We start from the raw sequence: 21,443 nt of genomic DNA on the forward strand, positions 1-21,443 counted from the left end.
GGGGGGGGGCGTTGTGGGGCCTTTGGGCGGGGGGTCCTTGGGGGGGAATGGTGGGGACGGGGGGGCCTGGGGCCGGGGGCCCCCGGGGGGTTCCTTCGGTCTGGGGATTACTTTCTCTATCTTCCATCGAAAAGTTCAAAGTTGACATTAAATTTCTTTATTTCTTTTGAAATAAAAAACTGAAATGGAAGATTTTTGTTTTATCTGGATAAATTAGAATTGAAGTGTGTTCTTTGGTAAAATTAATAAGAGAACTTGAACTTTTCTTCACTTCGTTGAGAAAATTTGGAACAGTATTTTAAATTTTTCATCACTTTGAGAAAAATCTGAACTAAAGTTTAAAATGTTTATATTATTTCGAAAAATAGTATTGAATAAAAACTAATTTCTTTTTCATTGAGAAAATTCAGAAGAGAACTTGAACTTTTCTTCACTTCATTGAGAAAATTTAAAATTTAAATAGAACTGCTTATCTTTCGAGAAAATATTCGCAGCTATGATATAGCTTTTTCTATCTACTATGGAAAAATTTAGAATTTGTAAAATTGGTTCAAGAAGCATATTAAGAAAAGAACTTGTTCTGAAATACCTTTGAAAAGTATTGCTTGGTGTTGGAGCATACAAAAAGCTGTAAAGTATAGTTTTGGGTGAAAAAGATAAGTACTTCAAGTTGCAAAATGGGTTTAGGGGGGACATTAAGAAAGTAACTTGCTCTGAAATGGTCTTTGAAAAGTATTTCTTGGTGTTGATGGATCCAAAAAGCTGTAAATTATAGTTGTGATTGAAAAATATAAGTACCTTAAGTTTTTATATGGGTTTAGTAGGGACATAAAGAAAGTAACTTGCTCTGAAATTGTCTTTGAAAGGTATTTATTTGTGTTTTGGTATCCAAAAAGCTGTAAAGTCCAGTTGTGGGTGAAAAAGATAAGTACTTGAAGTTGGAAGATGGGTTTAGGAGGAACATTAAGAAAGTAACTTGCTCTGAAATGATCTTTGAAAAGTATTTCTTGGTGTTGGGACACTCAAAAAGCTGTAAAGTATAGTTTTTGATGAAAGAGATAAGTACTTCAAGTTTGAAAATGGGTTTAGGAGGGACATTAAGAAAGTAACTTGCTCTGACATGGTCTTTGAAAGGTATTTCTTGGTGTTGAGGTATCCAAAAAGCTGTAAAGTATAGTTGTGGTTGAAAAAGATAAGTACTTCAAGTTGCAAAATGGGTTTAGGAGGGACATTAAGAGAGTAACTTGCTCTGAAATGCCTTTTAAAATGTATTTCTTGGTGTTGAGGTATCCAAAAAGCTGTAAAGTATAGTTGTGGGTGAAAAAGATAAGTACTTCAAGTTGCAAAGTGGGTTGATGATGGACATCAAGAAAGTAACTTGCTCTGAAACGGTCTTTGAAAATTATTTCTTGGTTTTGATGTATACAAAAAGCGGTAAAGTATATTTTAGTTTGAAAAACATAATTACTTAAAGTTGGAAAATGGGTTTAGGAGTGACATTAAGAAATTAACTTGCTCTCAAATGGTCTTTGACACGTAGTTCTTGGTGTTGAGGTAACCAAAAATCTGTACAGTAAAGTTGTGGGAATAAATGAGAAGTGCTTAAAGTTGGAAAATGGGTTAATTAGGGATATTAATAAAGTAACTTGCTCTGAAACTGTCTTTGAAAAGCATTTCTTGGTGTTGAGTTATCCAAAAAGCAGTAAAGTTATGTTGTTGGTGTAAAAGATAAGTACTTCAACTTGTAAAATGGGTTTAGGATGAACATTAAGAAAGTAACTTGCTCTGAAATGGTCTTTGAAATGTATTTCTTGGTGTTGAGGTCTCCAAAAAGCATTAAGGTATAGTTGTGGGTGTAAAAGCTAAGTACTTCAAGTTGCAAAATGGGTTTAGGAGGAGCATTAAGAAAGTAACTTGCTCTGAAATGGTCTTTGAAAAGTATTTCTTGGTGTTTGGACCCACAAAAAGCTGTAAAGTATAGCGGTGGGTGAAAAAGATAAGTACTTCAGGTTGCAAAATGGGTTTAGGATTGACATTAAGAAAGTAACTTGCTCTGAAATGGTCTTTGAAAGGTATTTCTTGGTGTTGAGGTATCCAAAAAGCTGTATAGTTTTGGGGGAAAAAGATAAGTACTTCAAGTTGGAAAATGGGTTTAAGAGGGACATTAAGAAAGTAACTTGCTCTGAAATGGTCTTTGAAAAGTATGTCTTGGTGTTGAGGTATCCAAAAAGCTGTAAAGTATAGTTTTGTGTGAAAAAGATAAGTACTTCAAGTTGCAAAATGGGTTTAGGAGGAACATTAAGAAAGTAACTTGCTCTGAAATGGTCTTTGAAAAGTATTTCTTGGTGTTGGGACACCCAAAAAGCTATTGAGTACAGTTGTGGGTGAAAAAGATAAGTACTTCAAGTAGGAAAATAGGTTTAGGAGTGACATTAATAAAGTAACTTGCTCTGAAATGATCTTTGAAAAGTATTTCTTGGTGTTGAGGTATCCTAAAAGCTGTAAAGTATAGTTGTGAGTGAAAAAGATAAGTACTTCAAGATGGAAAATGGGTTTAGGAGGGACATTAAGAAAGTATTTTGCTTGTCTAAGTCGATTACGTCATTCTATGCCCATAAATGAATTCCCGTCATGACCTTCTGATAGGGTTCTACCGATTATGTAATCAATTTCTCAGAAATCCATTTGTCCTAGTTGATTACGTCATTCTATGCCCATAAATGGATTCCCGTCAGGACTTCCTGATAGGGTTCTACCGATTATGTAATCAATTTCTCATAAATCCAATTGTCTTAGTCGATTACGTCATTCTATGCCCATAAATGAATTCCCGTCATGACCTTCTGATAGGGTTCTACCGATTATGTAATCAATTTCTCGGAAATTGATTTGTCCTAGTTGATTACGTCAATCTATGCCCTTAAATGGATTCCCGTCATGACCTTCTGATAGGGTTCTACCGATTATGTAATCAATTTCTCAGAAATCCAATTGTCTTAGTCGATTACGTCATTCTATGCCCATAAATGGATTCCCGCCACGAGCTCCTTATAGGGTTCTACCGATTATGTAATCAATTTCTCGGGAATTATCTCCCTTTGATTACGCAATCAATATATCTCTTCCCCACCTTCCCCTTAGAAACATCAGTTAACTCCCTTTTCGTGAATCAATAATTCCCCTTAGAAACAACAAATTAATTCCCCTTTCTTGAATCAATAATTCCCCTTAGAAACAACAAATTAATTCCCATTTCGTGACATAACAATCAATCTTGACATCACCTGTCAGACATTATTAAACTTCGCCTGGAAACAACTTGATTAATGATTGACAGTACCTGTCAGACATTATTAAACTTAGCCCGGAAACAATTTGATTAATGACTGACAGCACAGGTGTTCCAAATTCCCAATCGCTTTAATTAACCACGTGTTTTCCCTAATGACTATGCACATGGCCAAAACAACAACAACAACAACATCGACCTTGGAAATTTAGGTCATTGACCCCATTAACCACGTGTTCTCCCTAATGACTCTATGCACATGGCCAAAACAACAACAACAACAAATGTCCTGTTCGGAGTAGCGCCCCCCTTTCTAAGACATTCGCTGAGAGCGTGCACTTACAACAGCAACAACCTCGACCTTGACATTCGCTGAGAGCGTGCACAAAACAACAACAACAACATCGACCTTGGAAAAAAGAGGTCATTGACCCCATTAACCACGTGTTCTCCCCAGGGACTCTATGCCCATATATGGTGTGCTGTTCGGATCAATAGGGGCATTTCTACTTAGGATGTCACTCTCATGATTTTTTTTTTCTCCAAAATTAAGGCTCTAAGCTAATTTTCTAAAACTATGTACGGTAGGCATTTTGAAGAAAAAACTAATATGTATGTAAACATAAATAAATGCATACACAGTTGCTCCTTTCATATATATATATATATATATATATATATATATATATATATATATATATATATATATATATATATATATATATACAATATATGCATGCGTGTGTATGTTTGTGTGTGTCTATTCTTATGGAGCATTGGGGTACAATGTTTCCACAAATTTCGCCAATTCTTAATTTTGAGAGATTTTCTTGCATAGAAGTTACCTAATGGAGGATGTAGTTTGTGAAATCCAAGAACTGAAACTTTTCTTTCGGGACTATATCTAATATCAATTACCGTGAAAAAGCCTTGGTACTAAATGCGGAAAATGTTTCATGAATATTTTATAAATGGAGCAAAGATGTGGTATTTTACTACATATCTCCATTGGCCTGTTGAATTATTTAATTATATAATTGTAGGCTTTGTTAGATATACATCTAATGTCATGCATGTTACTTAAAGGAAACTGCTAAATCGAATTGCTTTACTCCTGACTGCAATGGGAAAATCATGTCTGTTGTATCTTTTGGCTGTGGTTCAAACAAACAGAATGGGACCCATGCAGGCACAAAAGCAATAAGTAAAGTTATGGAATTTGAAGAAAAGCGTAAGAAACCTGAAAAGTCGAAGAAGCCAACTGAAAAAGATACAAGGGAAAGCTGTCAAGAAAGAGACAGAAAGATACAAGAGATAAGAGAAAGATTCAAGAGAACGATGCGATTCATGGAAGTTCAAGGGTAATTCATGAATGCTTACTATTTTTTACTATTATTATTATTCTTCATTTATTAGTACATATGGCATAAATTAGAAATGGTTATTGAATTGACTAAATAAGAAATTATTTAAATAACAACACGTGGAATGAATCAAACATGCAGCAGATCAAATATTAGCTTGGTCTTTATGCGAGAACTGTACTCAAACTAAAACTTTGAAATTTGAACTTCGAACTCATGTTCTATTTCGATTAACTACATTTTTTTTTTTCTGTTGTTTTAGACGGATTTTTTATTCCACCTTTATGTATGATATTTTTTTCTCTTTTTTTTCTTTGATTAAAGATGAAAAATGGAGATACGTTTATCTAAAAAGCTGAGTCATTTTCATAAGAAAGACAAACCTTCAGCATTAGAAAAAGACTATTACTACTAAAAATTTGCTGCAGCACCAAGCTACCTTGGGCCAATATAGCTGCACACGCTGCTCCTCCCAATATATTTAAAGCTTCACTCTAGCTCCTCCCACGAAGTTTCAGTTTCCTTTACGTCTTTTCTTTTGACCTCTTTTCAACTCATCTGGGGACGACCTGCATTCCTTTTGGTCCCAGGCGGATGGCCAAAAAGAAGAGTCTTTGCAAACATCAAAAACAAGAAGAACAATAGGGAACTCTTTTCGTAAGACAAGGAAGATAATTTGAATGAATATTTCGGCCCTATGTCCAAGGGCCGTCCTCAGCAAAACAAAAATATATAAAAGAAGAAAGACTCAAGACAACATGTGACCAATAAAACTAAAATGCAAAACTTTTTCAAAGCAGTCCTGGCATCCTTACTCAAGCGAAGGTCAACCAGGACTGAACTTCCTAGTAGAGTCCTGGTAGTAGAGTCCTGAAAAATTCTACCATCATGTAAAATTGAGCAGCTTAAGGGAAATTTAGACAAATAAAAGGAGTGAGGGAGAGAAGGGATTCTGAAATATTATACCTATATTCTAAAATACATGTAGAATATATGGTGTAGAATTAAATAGCTCGTGATACTGAACTGTAAGTAAGGAGCGACTCCTGCAGATTATAACCAAAACTGTAGAAAAGGAATGTTGATAGCAATTAAACCATCAGAATAAAGAATTTTTTACGCTTTCCAAATATTTAAAGTTCATTGAGTTTAATCTTACACATCAAACGCTACGAGCATGAGAAAATTTGCCTGATTCTTTAAAAACGGGGAAACACCCCCGAAAGACAAATGATCTTAGTGAAAATCATATAAATAGATTCAACATATTAGATAACCCTAATTTGTCAGCCCAACTTAATATCATCCCCAAAACATTCTATCTATGCTCTTTGACAAGCTAGATACACTTACACTTTCTGATTTATTTAAATTGTAAGAGCAAAAGAAGTAATAGTTGTAGCCCCAAAAGTTTCAACGTAATACCCCCAGTCGTTCTACAGATGTTGCTGAGGTGTCTTATTGGCAACCATTTACACAGTGCCTTTTAATTTAGTTTTAAAGCAACCTTTAGTTTTAAAGCATGATGAGTCAATTGCATAGTTGTGGGGGATTGACATACCCAATATCCCCACAGACATAGTTCCTGGGCCATTCTACTATGCTCATCAAAATGACTCTCAAAATATTGACTGGATGTCTTTGGAAAATTGAATGGGCTTGGGAGAAGGGCTGCTTGCCCTTCAATCCCTTTTAACTGTTAAAAGGGGAACTAGAACTTTTAATTTTGAATTGAATTAGCTCTTTTAAAAGTTTCAATGATATTTCTAGTTATTATAAAGCGGCGCTGCCTATGATATTGCTTATATGCCCTTTTGAAAACCTACATGCACATAGCTGTTTTGTTTTATTGAAACTCCTCTAAACGTTCTTTAAAAGTTTCACCTTAACACCCTTAGTGTCATGAGTTACAGTAACTGTAGTGGTAGTATTGATAGTATACACATAGTGCCTTCTGGCTAGTTCAAAATCCGCCACAACTTACCCTTATAAAGGGTAACTTAATAATGTAAGCCGTTCTTAAGATATTACTCTGTCACCTTTTTGAAAATCCACATGCTTATAGTATATTTTGATTTGGTTCAACATCCGCCTAAATATTCCTTAAAAGCTTCACCTTAATGCTCTTAGCTTGTGTAGTAGTAATAGTAGCAGTATGCGCATAGTACCTTTGGCTTCTTCAAAATATCCTTCAACTCTCACTGAAAGTTTCAACTTAATACCATCCACCGTTCCTGAAGTATATCTGATACGTGCTCTTGACTACCTGTGCGTGCATAGTGACTTTCGATTTAGTTCCAACCAGTTTCAATACATTCCGAATTTTTCGCCTTAATACCCTTAGTCATGGTATGCTTTACCAAAAATGAAATTGTGAAATGCCATTTAGGATTGTGTTTTTTATTCAGTTACCCTTTCACCGTTGCTGAGAAAGGGTCATCCTATTTTAGTTTTGTGTTTTGTTTAAAGGTTTGGTTTTTTATATTTTTATCAGTTTTATTCTACATTGAGGACGGTCAAGCGGAGGTCTTGACCGAAATATTTGCATAATTTTTCAATTTTTCCACTGGCTGTTAATTTGTTCTTGTTTTCTTCCTTTCTTCGCGATTTTATGTTTGATTGCTGATATGTCCTTTTGATAACCAGTATGTTCATATAATTCTTGAAATGTTCATCTCAATGCTCTTAATCTTACAAGTAGTTGCAATAGAAGTAGTAGTTGAAGGAATAGTAGTAGTTGTAAGTGTAGCAGTGATAGTAGTTTTAGTAGTAGCCTGCACATACTGTCTTTTGGTCAGATGATATTCCCCTATAAGCATTCTCTGAAAGTTCCAACTCAATACCCAAATCAATCCTCCAGTTACGCTCTTTTGACAATGTACACGCACATAACGTCTTTTTATTTAGTTCAAATTTCCCTTCAATATTGTAAATGGAGTAGTGTGGTATCAGTAGTAGTAGCAGTAGTAGTGGTGGTAGTCGCAGTAGTGGTAGCATGCAAGTATTAACTTGATCATCTCTCTTATTATTTCCTGAAAGTTCCAAGTTAATATACTTAGTCTTTCCTGAGTTATGGCCTTTTGACAATCCTTATGCATATAACATGTTTTGATTTAGTCCAATACTCTGCTCAACATTCTCTGAAAGGCTCACCTGAATGCCCCTCGTCCTTTTGGAAAGTAAAGTTTTGGAAAGAAAGTAAAGTTTTGGAAAGAGGTTTACATTCCCAAAGACATAATTACTGGATATTTCAACAATACTCAACACATTAGCTCTCTTAAAATTTCGATCGGATGTGTTTTGGGGAATGATAGGCTTGGGGGGTGGGGGTGGGGGGGGTGGGGGTGTGGGATGGTTTTCCTCCATTCGCTTTTGACTCTTAAAAAGGGAACTTGAATTTCCGAATTCTAATCAAATATGCCCCATCCGATTCGAAGTTTATACGACCAACCGCTCCATAAAAACCTTATATGCCCCGGGGCATAACTTACAACCCTTGCCCCTGGGCTCTGGGTGGTTGTGTCCACCCTGAAGACATTGTTATATGCTCTTCGGATTATTTTGAACAAAATGGCTATCTCACAATTTTGATCGGATGCGTTTGGGGAAAAGAGGATGTCAGGGAGGAGGGGATAGTTGCCCTCCACCACTTTCAATTCTTAAGGCAACTAGAAATATACATTTCCAATCAAATGAGCCCCTTTTAAAGTTCGTATGACCACTCCTTCCATAATCATTTTATATGCCCCTTGAGCATAACCAACAGCCCTTGCCCTCAGTTTCTGGAGGTTTGTGAAAACCCCAAAGGCCTTGTTATGCGGTCTTTGGACTATTTTTGAGCAAATGGCTATCTCAAAATTTCTATCAGGTGTATTTCGGGAAAATACGATTTGGGGGGGGGGGGTTAACTGCCCTCCGATCACTGTGACTATTAAAAAGGGCACTAGAACTTCTGATTACCAATCCAATGAGACCCTCTCGAAGTTTATACAACCATCCTTTCTATAATAACAATGTATGCCTTCAGGGCATAACTAACAACCCTTGCCCTGTGGGCCGTGGGGGGGGGGGTTGTCCTCAAAGACATAATTTCCGGACTTTTCATTTACGCTGAACAAAATGGCCATCTCAAGATTTTGATTGCATGTGCTTGGGGAAATGATGGGCGTGGGGGGGGGCTGTTCGCCCTCCAATTACTTTCGACTATTAAAAATGGCACTGGTCCTTTCAGTTTCTAATTGAATGAGCCCTTATCGATTTCTTATATACCAAGTGCTCTGGTAAAAAAAAAAAAAAAAATAATATATTGCGCCACCATAGATTTTTACTTAGGCAGCGTGCATTCATCATATAAATTATATTTGTTTATTTAAAATAAATTCTAAAAAACGGAATTGTAGCTTTAGTGAAGTAATGTCTTTATTTTACTGAGAGTAAAAAAAAACATTCAAACTAGTCCAAAAGTGTTATCTCGTCAGGAATACAGGCTAAAAAAATCACTCAGTTTTAAATATTAATGGAAGTTAAAAATTCATATATTTTATTAACTCCCAAAATTGAAAAGAAAAAACAATATCAAAAGACCGGCCATACACAATATAACACAAAATACTACTATGAATCCTTGCCAATATACAGACACCTAAATTATTTTCATAATAGTATATTGCAATTCACTAATAACAACATAAGTTTTCAAAATAAACAGGCCAAAAAAAAATCTACATAAAAAAAATTTAAATTTAAAATTATAGAGTACGTGCTATGAGAAATTGAATCCGAAAAGTTTGTCAGATTTTAAGATCCGAAAAATTAGAAGAGGTAGTAAAACATGGTAACTATGCTAAATAAAGAAGAACTTTTGGTAGAACTATAGAATTAAAAACATAAGCTAATGATCTTCTAGTCAAAAAATCTCGGAGAAAAGGCGCATTGGGTATCCTGTTGTCATTACATTGAAAAAAAAACGAAGAGAGTATTAAAAAAATCAACAGAATATAAAACCGGCCTGTGAAAAGGAAGGAAACCAATATAATAAAAAAAATGTGTTAAAAGTGTACCCAAACTCAATAAAGGAACTCGAAAAGACATTTTAAATAAAATCTACACGAAAAAGAAAAATTATGAAATAAAAAAAATAATTTAGTAAACCTAGCAATTTAGTCAAATGGAAACAATTGACAGAGTTTGAAAAATCGTCTAAAAATAAGGTAGAATTTTTGAAACAGAAGTGGGTAAATTCAAGTCAAAAGGGAAATATGCAATAATCCTTGAAATTGGAGTGACGTCTGCTTGATGTGATAAAGAGAATGTTTTTCTCTTATTTTTACACAGGTAAAGATATAATCTTCCATAAATGCTTAAAGTTACCATTTAGTTTGACACTACTCACAACTTTCATCGCAAAGTACCAACAAATCGTTTTAATTGGAATTATTTAAAGTTCCAAGGACATCAAAATGAAAACATATTTAACCCTCCTAATATATTTTATGTCGATTCAGAATTGAAAACCTGTGTGTACAACTAGTTTTGTGTAGCTGCTACTAGAATTTTTAATTTGAGTAAATTCGAATTACAGTGTAGTCAACAATAAAACAATGATAAACTTCTGAGCTCACTAATATCAGAGAAACCTATTTCATACGAATCAGACACTGTATTTCATTTGTGAAAATTCAAATTTACAAAATCTGTTGATTGTTATACATATATATTAGTGAAAATACATTTTGTGAAAAAATATGACCTCAAGTTCAGAGAGTGACTATTCTGATGCGTCAGAAAATATTTTGATGATGACGACCAAGCGCTAGATGGTATGCAAGATACCATTTCAGGATACTTGTTCCAGCTAGACCCCGACGCCGCGCCGGCGGATCCACCAAACGCCGCCGACGAGAGACCTGGCGCCACCGAAGTGTCGTAACGCCACCAGCGCGCCGCAGGCACGCCGCCGCCAACAGAGACGGCGGCGTTCGGTCGATTTCAAATTAATTTTGCGTTAATTCTTTATTGCGTCAACCGCAAATTCGGAGCTTTTCCTTCTTGTGTCGTTTAGTAGTTCGATTTTCCTGATTATAAATCAAGCAGGGCTTGCACTATCCCTGGATTTCCGGGTATTTCTTCGAAAATCTATGCGTCACCCCGAAAAAAAATTTGGTTCCCCGAATCCCCGAAAACCACGCACTCACGGTGCCACCCCTAGCGATTTATCACCAGTGACTTTCCCTGCCAAATATTACTTGGCATACCATAATTCTTCACTACTCTCTTGTTCATTAATTTTGTCTCTTTTGTTGCTATGCATAAAAAGAGACAGATGCAATTGCCAATATTGCAATATACACAGTTCTTCATATGTTGACAAAAAACAGGATCGTCTTTGTGAAATGAATTCAAATCATATCGAATGCAGTTTCCCAATCGTTATTTCTTACCTTGTTTTTTGTCAATAATTTTATTTTCAAATTTAGTCCCAAAAAAAAACCATTCAGTTTGACAAAATTTAGCTAGATAAAAAGCAATGAACAATGTGTGTGAAATGAATATTAGAATTAAAGCTACCTCAAAAATTTAATACAAAAATAAATTTTAAATTATTGACCATAAGTGTCAGGGTAGGGGGCTATCATTTGTAAATGATAATACCTAAAAATTTTTTATTGAAAGCGGGGATGCCAAAAGGTTAATTCTTTTTTTCATTTAAAATGGAGACAGAACAAAATGATATCAAGTTCCCTAGGAAACCATTGAAATATTTTGATAGACCCAAGGCCCCCCATTAGGACTTGTTCATTGTCTTGGGTATTTTGTGATTTCTCATAGGCTACTGGCCTAATTCGGCTTTTGTGTGTGCCCCCTTTTAATTGTATTCCTTGGATCTTATTGAATGCCACGGCAAATCTATGACTCAGTTTTCAAATAATTTGAGGCATATCTGAATAATTTCGACATTTGTTTTGTTGTCTTTGTACCCCCATACTCATACACTCAATTTTTTTCAAGGAACACAGAGTTTTATAACGTTATTTTGCGTGTTTGTTTGAACTATAAAGTGACCTAGTTAATTATTAAGTAACTTATTTTTCCAATGAAAGCTAAGACAGTATCCTATCAATGTGGTATCCAGAGGGGGGGGGAGGGGAGTATTACATTTAAATGATAATATCTCGAAATTTTTTTATTGAAAGTAGGGATCCCCCAAATTTTTTTTTCTAATTTAAAGCAGAGATAGTATTTTATCAAGGTGGTATCCAGAGAGGGGGGGGGGGAGTAGTGAGCTATAATATTTAAATCATAATACCGCGATTTTTTTAAAAGAAGGGGTGCCAATAAGTTAAATATTTTTGTTATTTAAAGCACAGACGGCATCCTATCAAGATAGTATCCAGAGGGGGGGGGGCATAGGGAGCTATTATATTTAAGTGATAGTACCTTGATAGTACCTTTTTTTAATACAAGATATCTTTTTAAGAATCCAAAAGAGCAAAAAAAAAAACAATCAATACCAAATTCACCCATTTCAACTGTTTTAATAGTGATAGGCAGAGGACATTATAAAAAAATTAAGCTTCTAAGTTAAGAGATATATTCAAAGTTTTCTGATTAGACTAATTTAATATTAAGATTGTCTGGACTAAAAATTAGAAACCAGTAGATTCATAACTACAGGTAAAATACCTCTATTGCTTAATTGATAACGACTCCCCCCCCCTCCCGCCTTCCCTTCTTTTTAAAAATATGACCTGACTTTAAACTAACCAACAATTTTTTTGTAAAGATCCTAGACAGCAGTTTTCAACAAAATTTAGCATTTCAGCACAATTCAAAATACTGAGTATTTTTCATGCTCTTTTATAATTAAATAATCACTTTACAGGGACTATTAATTAGCCATGAAGGGGCTAGAAGGCTCAGAACAGCCATAGAAACCTAGTAACCCTATGCTCAAAAATTTGCTTCTTTAAATAACTGGCTAAAGAGAAAAATAGGTCATATGTAGCTGACTATGATTGAAGCTGACTTAGGCTATATATTTCCATATTAGGGGGGGGGGGGGAGTAAAGCATAGGCTCGTGCTATCAACTTCAAAGTCTAATAACCATAATAATTTATTTATTATGAAGTAACTAAGTAAGAGTCTTTTATTCAGGCTCATCAATAAACAAAATATAACCCAGTTGTGCTGATGATTTGTATCTAGTAATTATGTCAGTGATTCCAATCCTCAAAATGTAAATGGGGCAAAAATAACCAGTTAGCCATGATAAAATAAAAAGTAGCAAAATAGAAATAAGAAGGTATTTTTCAAAGTCTAACTGAGGCAACTGCTCCCCCTCACATAATTGGCACCCCAAAATTATGTGGCCTAATGCTGAATTAGAATAAACAGTGTACAATGGCAAGTACAAACAATACAATAATATATTGGTATATGATTCATAATACAATAATATATATTACATAACAACAATGACAGATAATGATCTAACAGTATTGCTTTATTTAATCAACATTTGTCATTCAGAGAAGCCATGACTCTCGAATTTTGTTCTTAATATAATTCCTGTTTTGTTTCACTAATTTTTTTTTTTGGTACTGTTCTAATATATGGGCAACATGCAAGAATGCAACTTGAGAAAAGCCAAGAACAGATAACATTACCCAGTAATTTCCTATCTTATGCTCTATAAACAAGGGGTTTCTCAGTCCAGGAACTATATTCAAGCTTTGGTTTTTTGGGGTTTAGGAGAAAAAAAGGTGCCTAGGTTAATTTAGTCTATGTATTTATTATATGCTATGCTTTACTCCCACCCTCCTAATGTGCAAATATACAGCCAAAATTAGTTTCTAAACTATTATATTTTTATTCTATTTTGTTTTATTTCACTAGCATTAACCAAACTTCACTTCTCGCATGTTCCCCAGATATTAGAAGAGTAATTTTTTTTTCCTGCATTGCTTTAGTATAACAGTGTGGCATCCTTTTCACTAATAAATATCCATAATATTTTGAAGGCCTATAGGATATATGTTCTGAAAATTCAATCGATTATTATTATTGTTGCTGGTTTGCCTGTGAGTCCAGGCAATTTGACGTTCATATGTTAGTCCTAAAACTCGGCTGCCCTTGCCTCAGACTATAGGCAGGCAGACCTTATGTCACTTGTTCACCTGCAAATCCAGGCAACTTGTTGGGTCAACCAATTTTGAATGAATTTTGTGTTAGTGTAACTGTCTGAGCTTATAAACTGGGTTGCCTGTCTAAGACTTTAGGCAGGTTTACCTTTACACTGCTTCATGGTTAAAAGATCCTGGAATGCCAAAAATCCTAGTAGCATCAAGACTAGACCTAGTCTAGCCAAGCTCTTTTCAAGAAGCATTCATTAAAAGTATTTTTCAAAGAAAAGAGCTTTGCTGAACTAGGTTCCAATTTCTGTTTTACCAGAGCATACAAGAAAACAACACTTTCTAAGGCTATATGTTGATTTATTTATTTTTTGGTCATTTTCTGCTGTTTAACAGCACACGTTCTTTATTTTTGAAATTGGCCACGAACTTTTGTATTGGAATACATTATTTAAACAGGGGATCTTTCTCCTTAAAAAATGAATTATCGGTTTTTCACACTAATTTAAGACGTATATGGCTGTGTAAGTTTGCACTTGACCAATTTAATGAATTAGTTTTCATTTTAGGTGTCCTTGGTACTTTAAGAATTGCCATTTTTCAATAATTAATTTAAAAAAACTCGTTCCACAAAATAAGTTTTTCAAAGAAAAGTAAAGTACTCCATTAAACAAAAAAACGAGCAAAAATCAAATCAAACAATCTACCAAGCGTCAAACTACCACAAATCAGCATCGATAAGTAATTGAAACCCAAAACGAACAGAAATTACAATAATTAACCGAGTCAAACTCAAAACGAGCAGAAATTAACATAAGTTGGGCGCAAAACGCCTATGCCTTCCCAAGGCCAGAACAAAATTTGCACTTTACTGAAAAAATATAAATGTTTTTACTTTTATAACTTTAATAAATCAGATAATATTAACATTTTGATTACTAAATATCAGTATATGTATATTAAAATGACAATGCACATTCATTTGATTTTGATTGTATGTGTTTGGACGAATGATGGGCTTGAGAGGGGGTTTAGTTACCACCCAATCACTTTCGACTATTAACAAGGGCAATAACCCTCTCAATTTCGAATTGAATGAGCCCCTTTTGAAGTTTTACGACAACTCTGTCTATAAAAACCTCATATGTTCCCAGGGCCGAACTTACAACCTTGGCCCCTGAGGCTCTGGGGGGTTTGTCATCCACAAATACATAATTTTCGGAGCTTTCAATTACGTTGAACAAAATGGATATCTCTAAACTTTGATTTAATATTTTTGGGTAAATGGTTGGCGTAAGAGGGGGTTAATTACTCTCCACTCACTTTCGACTATTAAAAAGGGCAATTTCAATTTCCAATCAAATGAGCCCTTTTTGAAATTTCTATATAAACTTTATATGCACCCAGGGCATAACTTACAACCCTTGCACTGAGGGCTCTGGGGGGGTTATCATCCCAAAAGACCTAATTTCAAGACCTTTCAACTACGTTGAACAAAATGGATATCTCAAAGTTTTGATTGGATGTGTTTGGGAAAATGGTGGGCGTGATAGGGCGTTAGTCGCTCTCCAATCACTTTCAACTATTAATAAAGGCACTAGCCCTTTCAATTTCCAATTGAATGAGCCCCTTTGAAGTTTCTACGCTTTCAATAAAAACTTTATACGCCCCCAGGAAATAACTTACAACCCTTGCCCTGCGGGCTGTGGGGGGGGGGGAGGGGTTGTCATCCCTAAAGACCTAATTTAAAAAACTTTCAACTACTTAGAATAAAATGGCTCTAACATATTGATTGGATGTGTTTGGAGAAAAGATAGGCGTGAGAGGGGGGTTAGTTGCCCTCAAATCACTTTCGACTATTAAAAAAGGCACTAGCCCTTTGAATTTTAAATCTAATGAGCCCGTTTTCAAGTTTCGACGACAAAGATTTCAATAAAAACCTTATTCACCCCCAGGGTATAACTTATAACCCTTGCCCTAATGGTTCCGGGGGGAGCTTCCGGCTTAAAATTGTCATTTTCTGAACTTTCAACTGCGTGGAAAAAAATGGCTATTACAAAATAATTATTGGATGTGATTGGGAAAATGGTGGGCGTGGAAGGGGTATTAGTTGCTTTCCAATCACTTTCGACTATTAAAAAGGGCACTAGCCATTTCAATTTCCAATCGAATAAGCAATTTTTGAAGTTTCTACGACAACGCGTTATATAAAAACCTTATATGCCCCCTGGGCATAATTTACAACCCTTGCCCTTAGGGCTGTGGGGGGGTGTCATCCTCAAAGAACTAATGTCCAGAACTTAAAACTACGTTGAATGAAATGCCTTTTTCAAAGTTTTGATTAGATATATTTGGGAGAAAGGTGGGCGTGATAGGTGGGTTAGTTTCCCTTAAATCACTTTCGACTATTAAAAAGGGCACTAGCCCTTTGAATTTCCAATCAAATGAGACTTTTTTAAAGTTTCTACGACAACGTCTTCTATAAAAAACCGTATATGTCACCAGGGCATAATTTACAACACTTGCCTTAAAGGTTGTGGGGGAGTGTCCTCAAAAATATAATTTAAATGTGGAAATCAACTACGCTGAACAAAATGGCTATCTCAAAATTTTGATTGGATGTGTTCGGGGAAAAAGTGGACATAGATGGGGTGTTAGTCGCCTTCTAATCACTTTCGACTAATAAAAAGGGCACAAGCCACTCCAATTTCCAATTGAATGAGCACTTTTTGAAGTTTCTACGAGAAATTCTTCGATACGAAGTGCTCTGCTCTAAAGGAAAAAATGAATAAGTAATACATTATGCCAACATCGTTCTTATATGCCCCTAGGGCATAACTTAAAACCCTTGCCCTGAGGGTTGTGGGGGAGTGTCCTCCTCTTTACTTTGTCCCCGTTTCTTGTCTCGTTCTCGAGTGTCCCCGTTCTTTACTTAGGCATCGCGATCGCGCTGCCTATGATTTATGCAATAACTTTCTATGTAAACCTTATATGCCCCCAGGGTATAACTTACAGCCCTTGCACTGAGGGCTCTGAGGGGGGTTATCATCCTAAAAGACATAATTTCCAGGACGTTCAACTACGTTGAACAAAATGGATTTCTCAAAATTTTGATTGGATGTGTTTTGGAAAATGGTGGGCGTGAGAGGGGCGTTAGTCGCTATCCCAGCACTTTCAACTATTAAAAAAGGCACTAGCCCTTTCAATTTCCAATTGAATGAGCCCCTTTGAAGTTTCTACGACAACGCTTTCATTAAAAACTTTATATGCCCCCAGGGCATAACTTATAACCCTTGCCCTGAGGGCTGTGGGGGATGGGTTGTCATCCTTATAGACGTAATTTCCAAAACTTTCAACTACGTTGAATAAAATGGCTATCTAAAAATTTTGATTGGATGTGTTTGGGGAAAAGGTGGGGGTGAGAGGGGGGTTAGTTGCCCTCACATCACTTTCGACTATTAGAAAGTGTACTAGCCCTTTGAATTTCAAATCGAATGAGCCCTTTTTCGAGTTTCTACGACAATGATTTCAATAAAAACCTTGTATGCCCCCAGAGCATAACTTATAATCCTTGCCCTGAGGGTTGTGGGGGAGTGTCCTCCTCAAAAATATATTTTCTATCTGGAAATCAACAACGCTGAACAAAATGGCTATCTCAAAATTTTTATTGGATGTGTTTGGGGGAATGATGGGCGTAAGGGGGAGCTAGTTGCCCTCCAATCACTTTCGACTAGTAAAAAGGGCACTAGCCCTTTGAATTTCCAATCGAATGAGCTTTTTTTTGAAGTTTCTACGACAACACCTTCTTTAAAAACCTTATATGCCCCCATGGCATAACTTAAAACCCTTTCCCTGAGGCTTGTGGGGGAGTTTACTCCTCAAAATTTTATTATCTATCTGGAAAATAACTACGCTGAACAAAATGGCATTCTCAAAATTTTGATTGGATGTGTTAGTGGGAATGATGAGCGTTGGGGGGGCTAGTTGCCCTTCAATCACTTTCGACTATTATAAAGGGCACTAGATCTCTCAAGTTCCAATCAAATGAGCCCCTTTTGAAGTTTCTATGACGACCACTTCCATATGAAGTGCCCTGCTCTAAAGGTAAAAAATAATAAATAGTACATTGTGCCAACATCGTTGTTATATGCCCTCAGGGCATAACTTAAAACCCTTGCCCCGAGGGTTCTGGAGGAGTGTCCTCCTCAAAAATATATTTTCTATTTTCTATCGTGGAGGGGGGCTAGTTGCCCTCGAATCACTTTCGACTATTAAAAAGAGCTCTAGCCACTCCAATTTCCAATCGAATGAGCCATTTTCGAAGTTTCTACGACAACTCCTTCGATACGAAGTGCCCGGGTATGTAGAAAAAAAGGAAAAAAAAACACATTGTGCCCACATCGTTCTTTCCTTAGGCAGCGCTAGCGCGCTGCCTATGATTCTATTGCTGATACTTGAAAATTGTCTACTTTTCAATTCCTCATACCAATTCCTATTCATCGCCCCATCACCACTATCCATTCATCAATTTTTTTCCTTGTGGTATTCATTGTCGGCTTTCGTCTGTGTCATAACAAGGGCGTTTTATTTCAGTTTTGGGCTAACTTGATGGGTAAATTTGATGCTAAAACTCTTGGACTTTGTAATTTGTATCTTGTGGTTCTATATATTTAAGGTAGAAGTTTCAGCATATGTATGTTATTTGTAATTTTCTGTAATAAAAAAGAAAAGAAAAGATTGTAAACTATATCATTCGTTAAAATACCCACCAGATTGGGGTCAAAACTGACCATAATTTTTTCTGATATCGACATGGAGTGGGGGGGGAGGGGGTGTGGGCTGTGACATATTTTTCCACAAATTGTATTTTTCCCAAATCATACAGGATAATGCACTTTAATGTATTTTCCGCCTTCCATAATGGGGAGGGGGTCTTCAAAACTCTACTGTTGTTCTCCATTATATTTGTGACTGTTCCAAGCTTTTCTTTTAATTATTATTCACTTATTGTTTAAATTTGTTGATTCTCATTAAAACTAGTTAATCTGAAAGGTGCGTGCAATTATTAAACCTTCCTTTAATGTGAAAATCCTTCCTACTTTTCTTATGCAAAATTTTTGGTAATAAAAAAGTTAACTTTAAAGGGAATATAACTTTGCTGAAATGATTTCATCTAACGAATGACGCTCCCCGAAAGCAGGTTTTTGTCCAATTTTGAAGGGAAGGGCAATAAATTCTAGGTCTACCCGTTCCCTTATTTGCATCCATGAGTGTATTGCTGTTTTCTTTCCTAATTACAATGTTATATTTTCATTGGAAGTTTTTGGAAGTCTTAGAGCTAGATGTTCTTAAATATTTTTTGTCCCAATTATGGCTAGTTTCGCCTGCCTTCTATGAAATTGGCATCAATCAATCAATCATTTTATTTATACTAAAGCACTATTACACACGTGAATGATGAACCTTCAAAAAAAAACCTTTAAAAATGATTAACATTGTATTTAGACTCAATTGAGGAGTCTTTCTTCTTTCTAACTTATTTTTGAAAAAAAGTATAAGCGACGTTTTGTTTAAGGAACCATGTTACAAGTATGCACAGAAAGCTGTTTGGTTGTGAGTGAATCTAACCTTCTGAATACTCATCAGTTTCATTTACTTTAACATATTATTCATCTTTGTAGATCACGCCCTCTTGATTTTTAATCTTAAAAAAAAGTGCAAAAAGGAAGAAAAAGAGCCAACTAGGGAGATTATTGTCGTGGTTGAATTTTAAGTGGAGCGGGTCAACCACTCGTTTAAGTCTGATCTTATTTTGTCACTTGGGTTTTGAAACAAACCGCGTCAATCTGAAATCATGCAGTTAAATTTTGGCACATGTCTTGTCAACTTATAATTTTTTATGGGTTTGCGACAGACCGCCCCCAAGCTTTCTTCCTTGTTTAACTAAATCATTTTGGTTCGTGCGCCAAGACACTGTCTAAATGTAGAAATGTAACATAAAATAAAACACAATACGAAATTCGGAACTGATAAAGTAATTAAATTACTAAAGGTCTAATTTTATGTGCAAAATTACTCTGAATCATAAAGTATTATTCCCTAACTATTGTATATTTTGAGGTTCTGTCACATACCCTTTATAAAATGTGTTGTTTGATAGTATATCTTTCTATTAATTTGTTCCAGTCTTTTAACAATTCGTAGCTTGTGGCTTTTATCGTATCTCGTTGACAAATTTTTCTTCTGGTCACCTTATTTAGTTGTTTTTAACTTTATAATTATTCGATTGAATAAAAGATACATTGTTTGGGCTTTGCCTATGAGCGTGCATCTTTTTTACAGTGAATATCTGATTTGACTCTATTTTATAGTTTAAAGTTTTATTTATTGAATATCTATTTCCAGTTTTGTTTTTTTTTCAACCAAGCTCTCTCACAATTTCCTGGATATTAGAGTTGATGGTACTTTACCATCTTGTCCACTTTCCGCTACAGAATTTCCGTATTTTTCATGTCTTAAATTTTTTGGAATCAACATAACTTTCAAGTTCTACTAAGGTTACTGGTAGTTGATCAGAATCCACAGCACTAGCTAGGTATGCATCATGGTTTAATGCCATTGGTAGATGGCAAGTCCCTTGTTGTTATTTATTATTAGTTACATCTAGTACAGAGGCCAGGTCACAAGTAGTGGTGTAGTGAGTGTAGGTGTGCATCATGGTTTAATGCCATTGGTAGCTGACAAGTCCCTTGTTGTTATTTATTATTAGTTACATATAGTACAGAGCCCAGGTCAAAAGTAGTGGTGTAGTGAGTGTAAGTATGCGTCATGGTTTAATGTCATTGGTAGATGACAAGTCCCTTGTTGTTATTTATAATTAGTTACATATAGTAAAGAGACCAGGTCATAAGTAGTGGTGTAGTGAGTGTAGGTATGCATCAAGGTTTAATGCGATTGGTAGATGACAAGTCCCTTGTTGTTATTTATCATTAGTTACATCTAGTACAGAGGCCAGGTCACAAGTAGTGGTGTAGTGAGTGTAGGTATGCATCATGGTTTAATGTCATTGGTAGATGACAAGTCCCTTGTTGTTATTTATTATTAGTTACATCTAGTACAGAGGCCAGGTCACAAGTAGTGGTATAGTGAGTGTAGGTATGCATCATGGTTTAATGCCATTGGTAGCTGACAAGTCACTTGTTGTTATTTATCATTAGTTACATCTAGTACAGAGCCCAGGTGATAAGTAGTGGTGTAGTGAGTGTAGGTATGCATCATGGTTTAATGCCATTGGTAGCTGACAAGTCCCTTGTTGTTATTTATCATTAGTTACATATAGTACAGAGCCCAGGTCATAAGTAGTGGTGTAGTGAGTGTAGGTATGCATCATGGTTTAATGCCATTGGTAGCTGACAAGTCCCTTGTTGTTATTTATCATTAGTTACATATAGTACAGAGCCCAGGTCATAAGTAGTGGTGTAGTGAGTGTAGGTATGCATCATGGTTTAATGTCATTGGTAGATGACAAGTCCCTTGTTGTTATTTATTATTAGTTATATCTAGTACAGAGCCCAGGTCATAAGTAGTGGTGTAGTGAGTGTAGGTATGCATCATGGTTTAATGCCATTGGTAGATGACAAGTCCCTTGTTGTTATTTA

At 35.6% G+C, this 21,443-nt stretch overlaps 1 protein-coding gene across 1 annotated transcript in view; it reads left to right on the plus strand.

Annotated features, from left to right (window-relative positions):
• Window positions 1-21,443, plus strand: part of LOC148952055 (uncharacterized) — a 318,887-nt gene that overhangs the window by 105,207 nt on the left and 192,237 nt on the right. Inside the window, exon 5 of the mRNA XM_089089125.1 lies at window positions 4,376-4,650. Coding sequence (XP_088945251.1) covers window positions 4,376-4,650 — 275 coding nt within the window. The remainder of the gene's footprint in view (window positions 1-4,375; window positions 4,651-21,443) is intronic.

Source organism: Artemia sp. Qi Xiang Cuo, chromosome 5, assembly GCF_049724085.1.
Source record: "Artemia sp. Qi Xiang Cuo chromosome 5, ASM4972408v1, whole genome shotgun sequence".
Lineage (NCBI taxonomy): Eukaryota > Metazoa > Arthropoda > Branchiopoda > Anostraca > Artemiidae > Artemia > Artemia sp. Qi Xiang Cuo.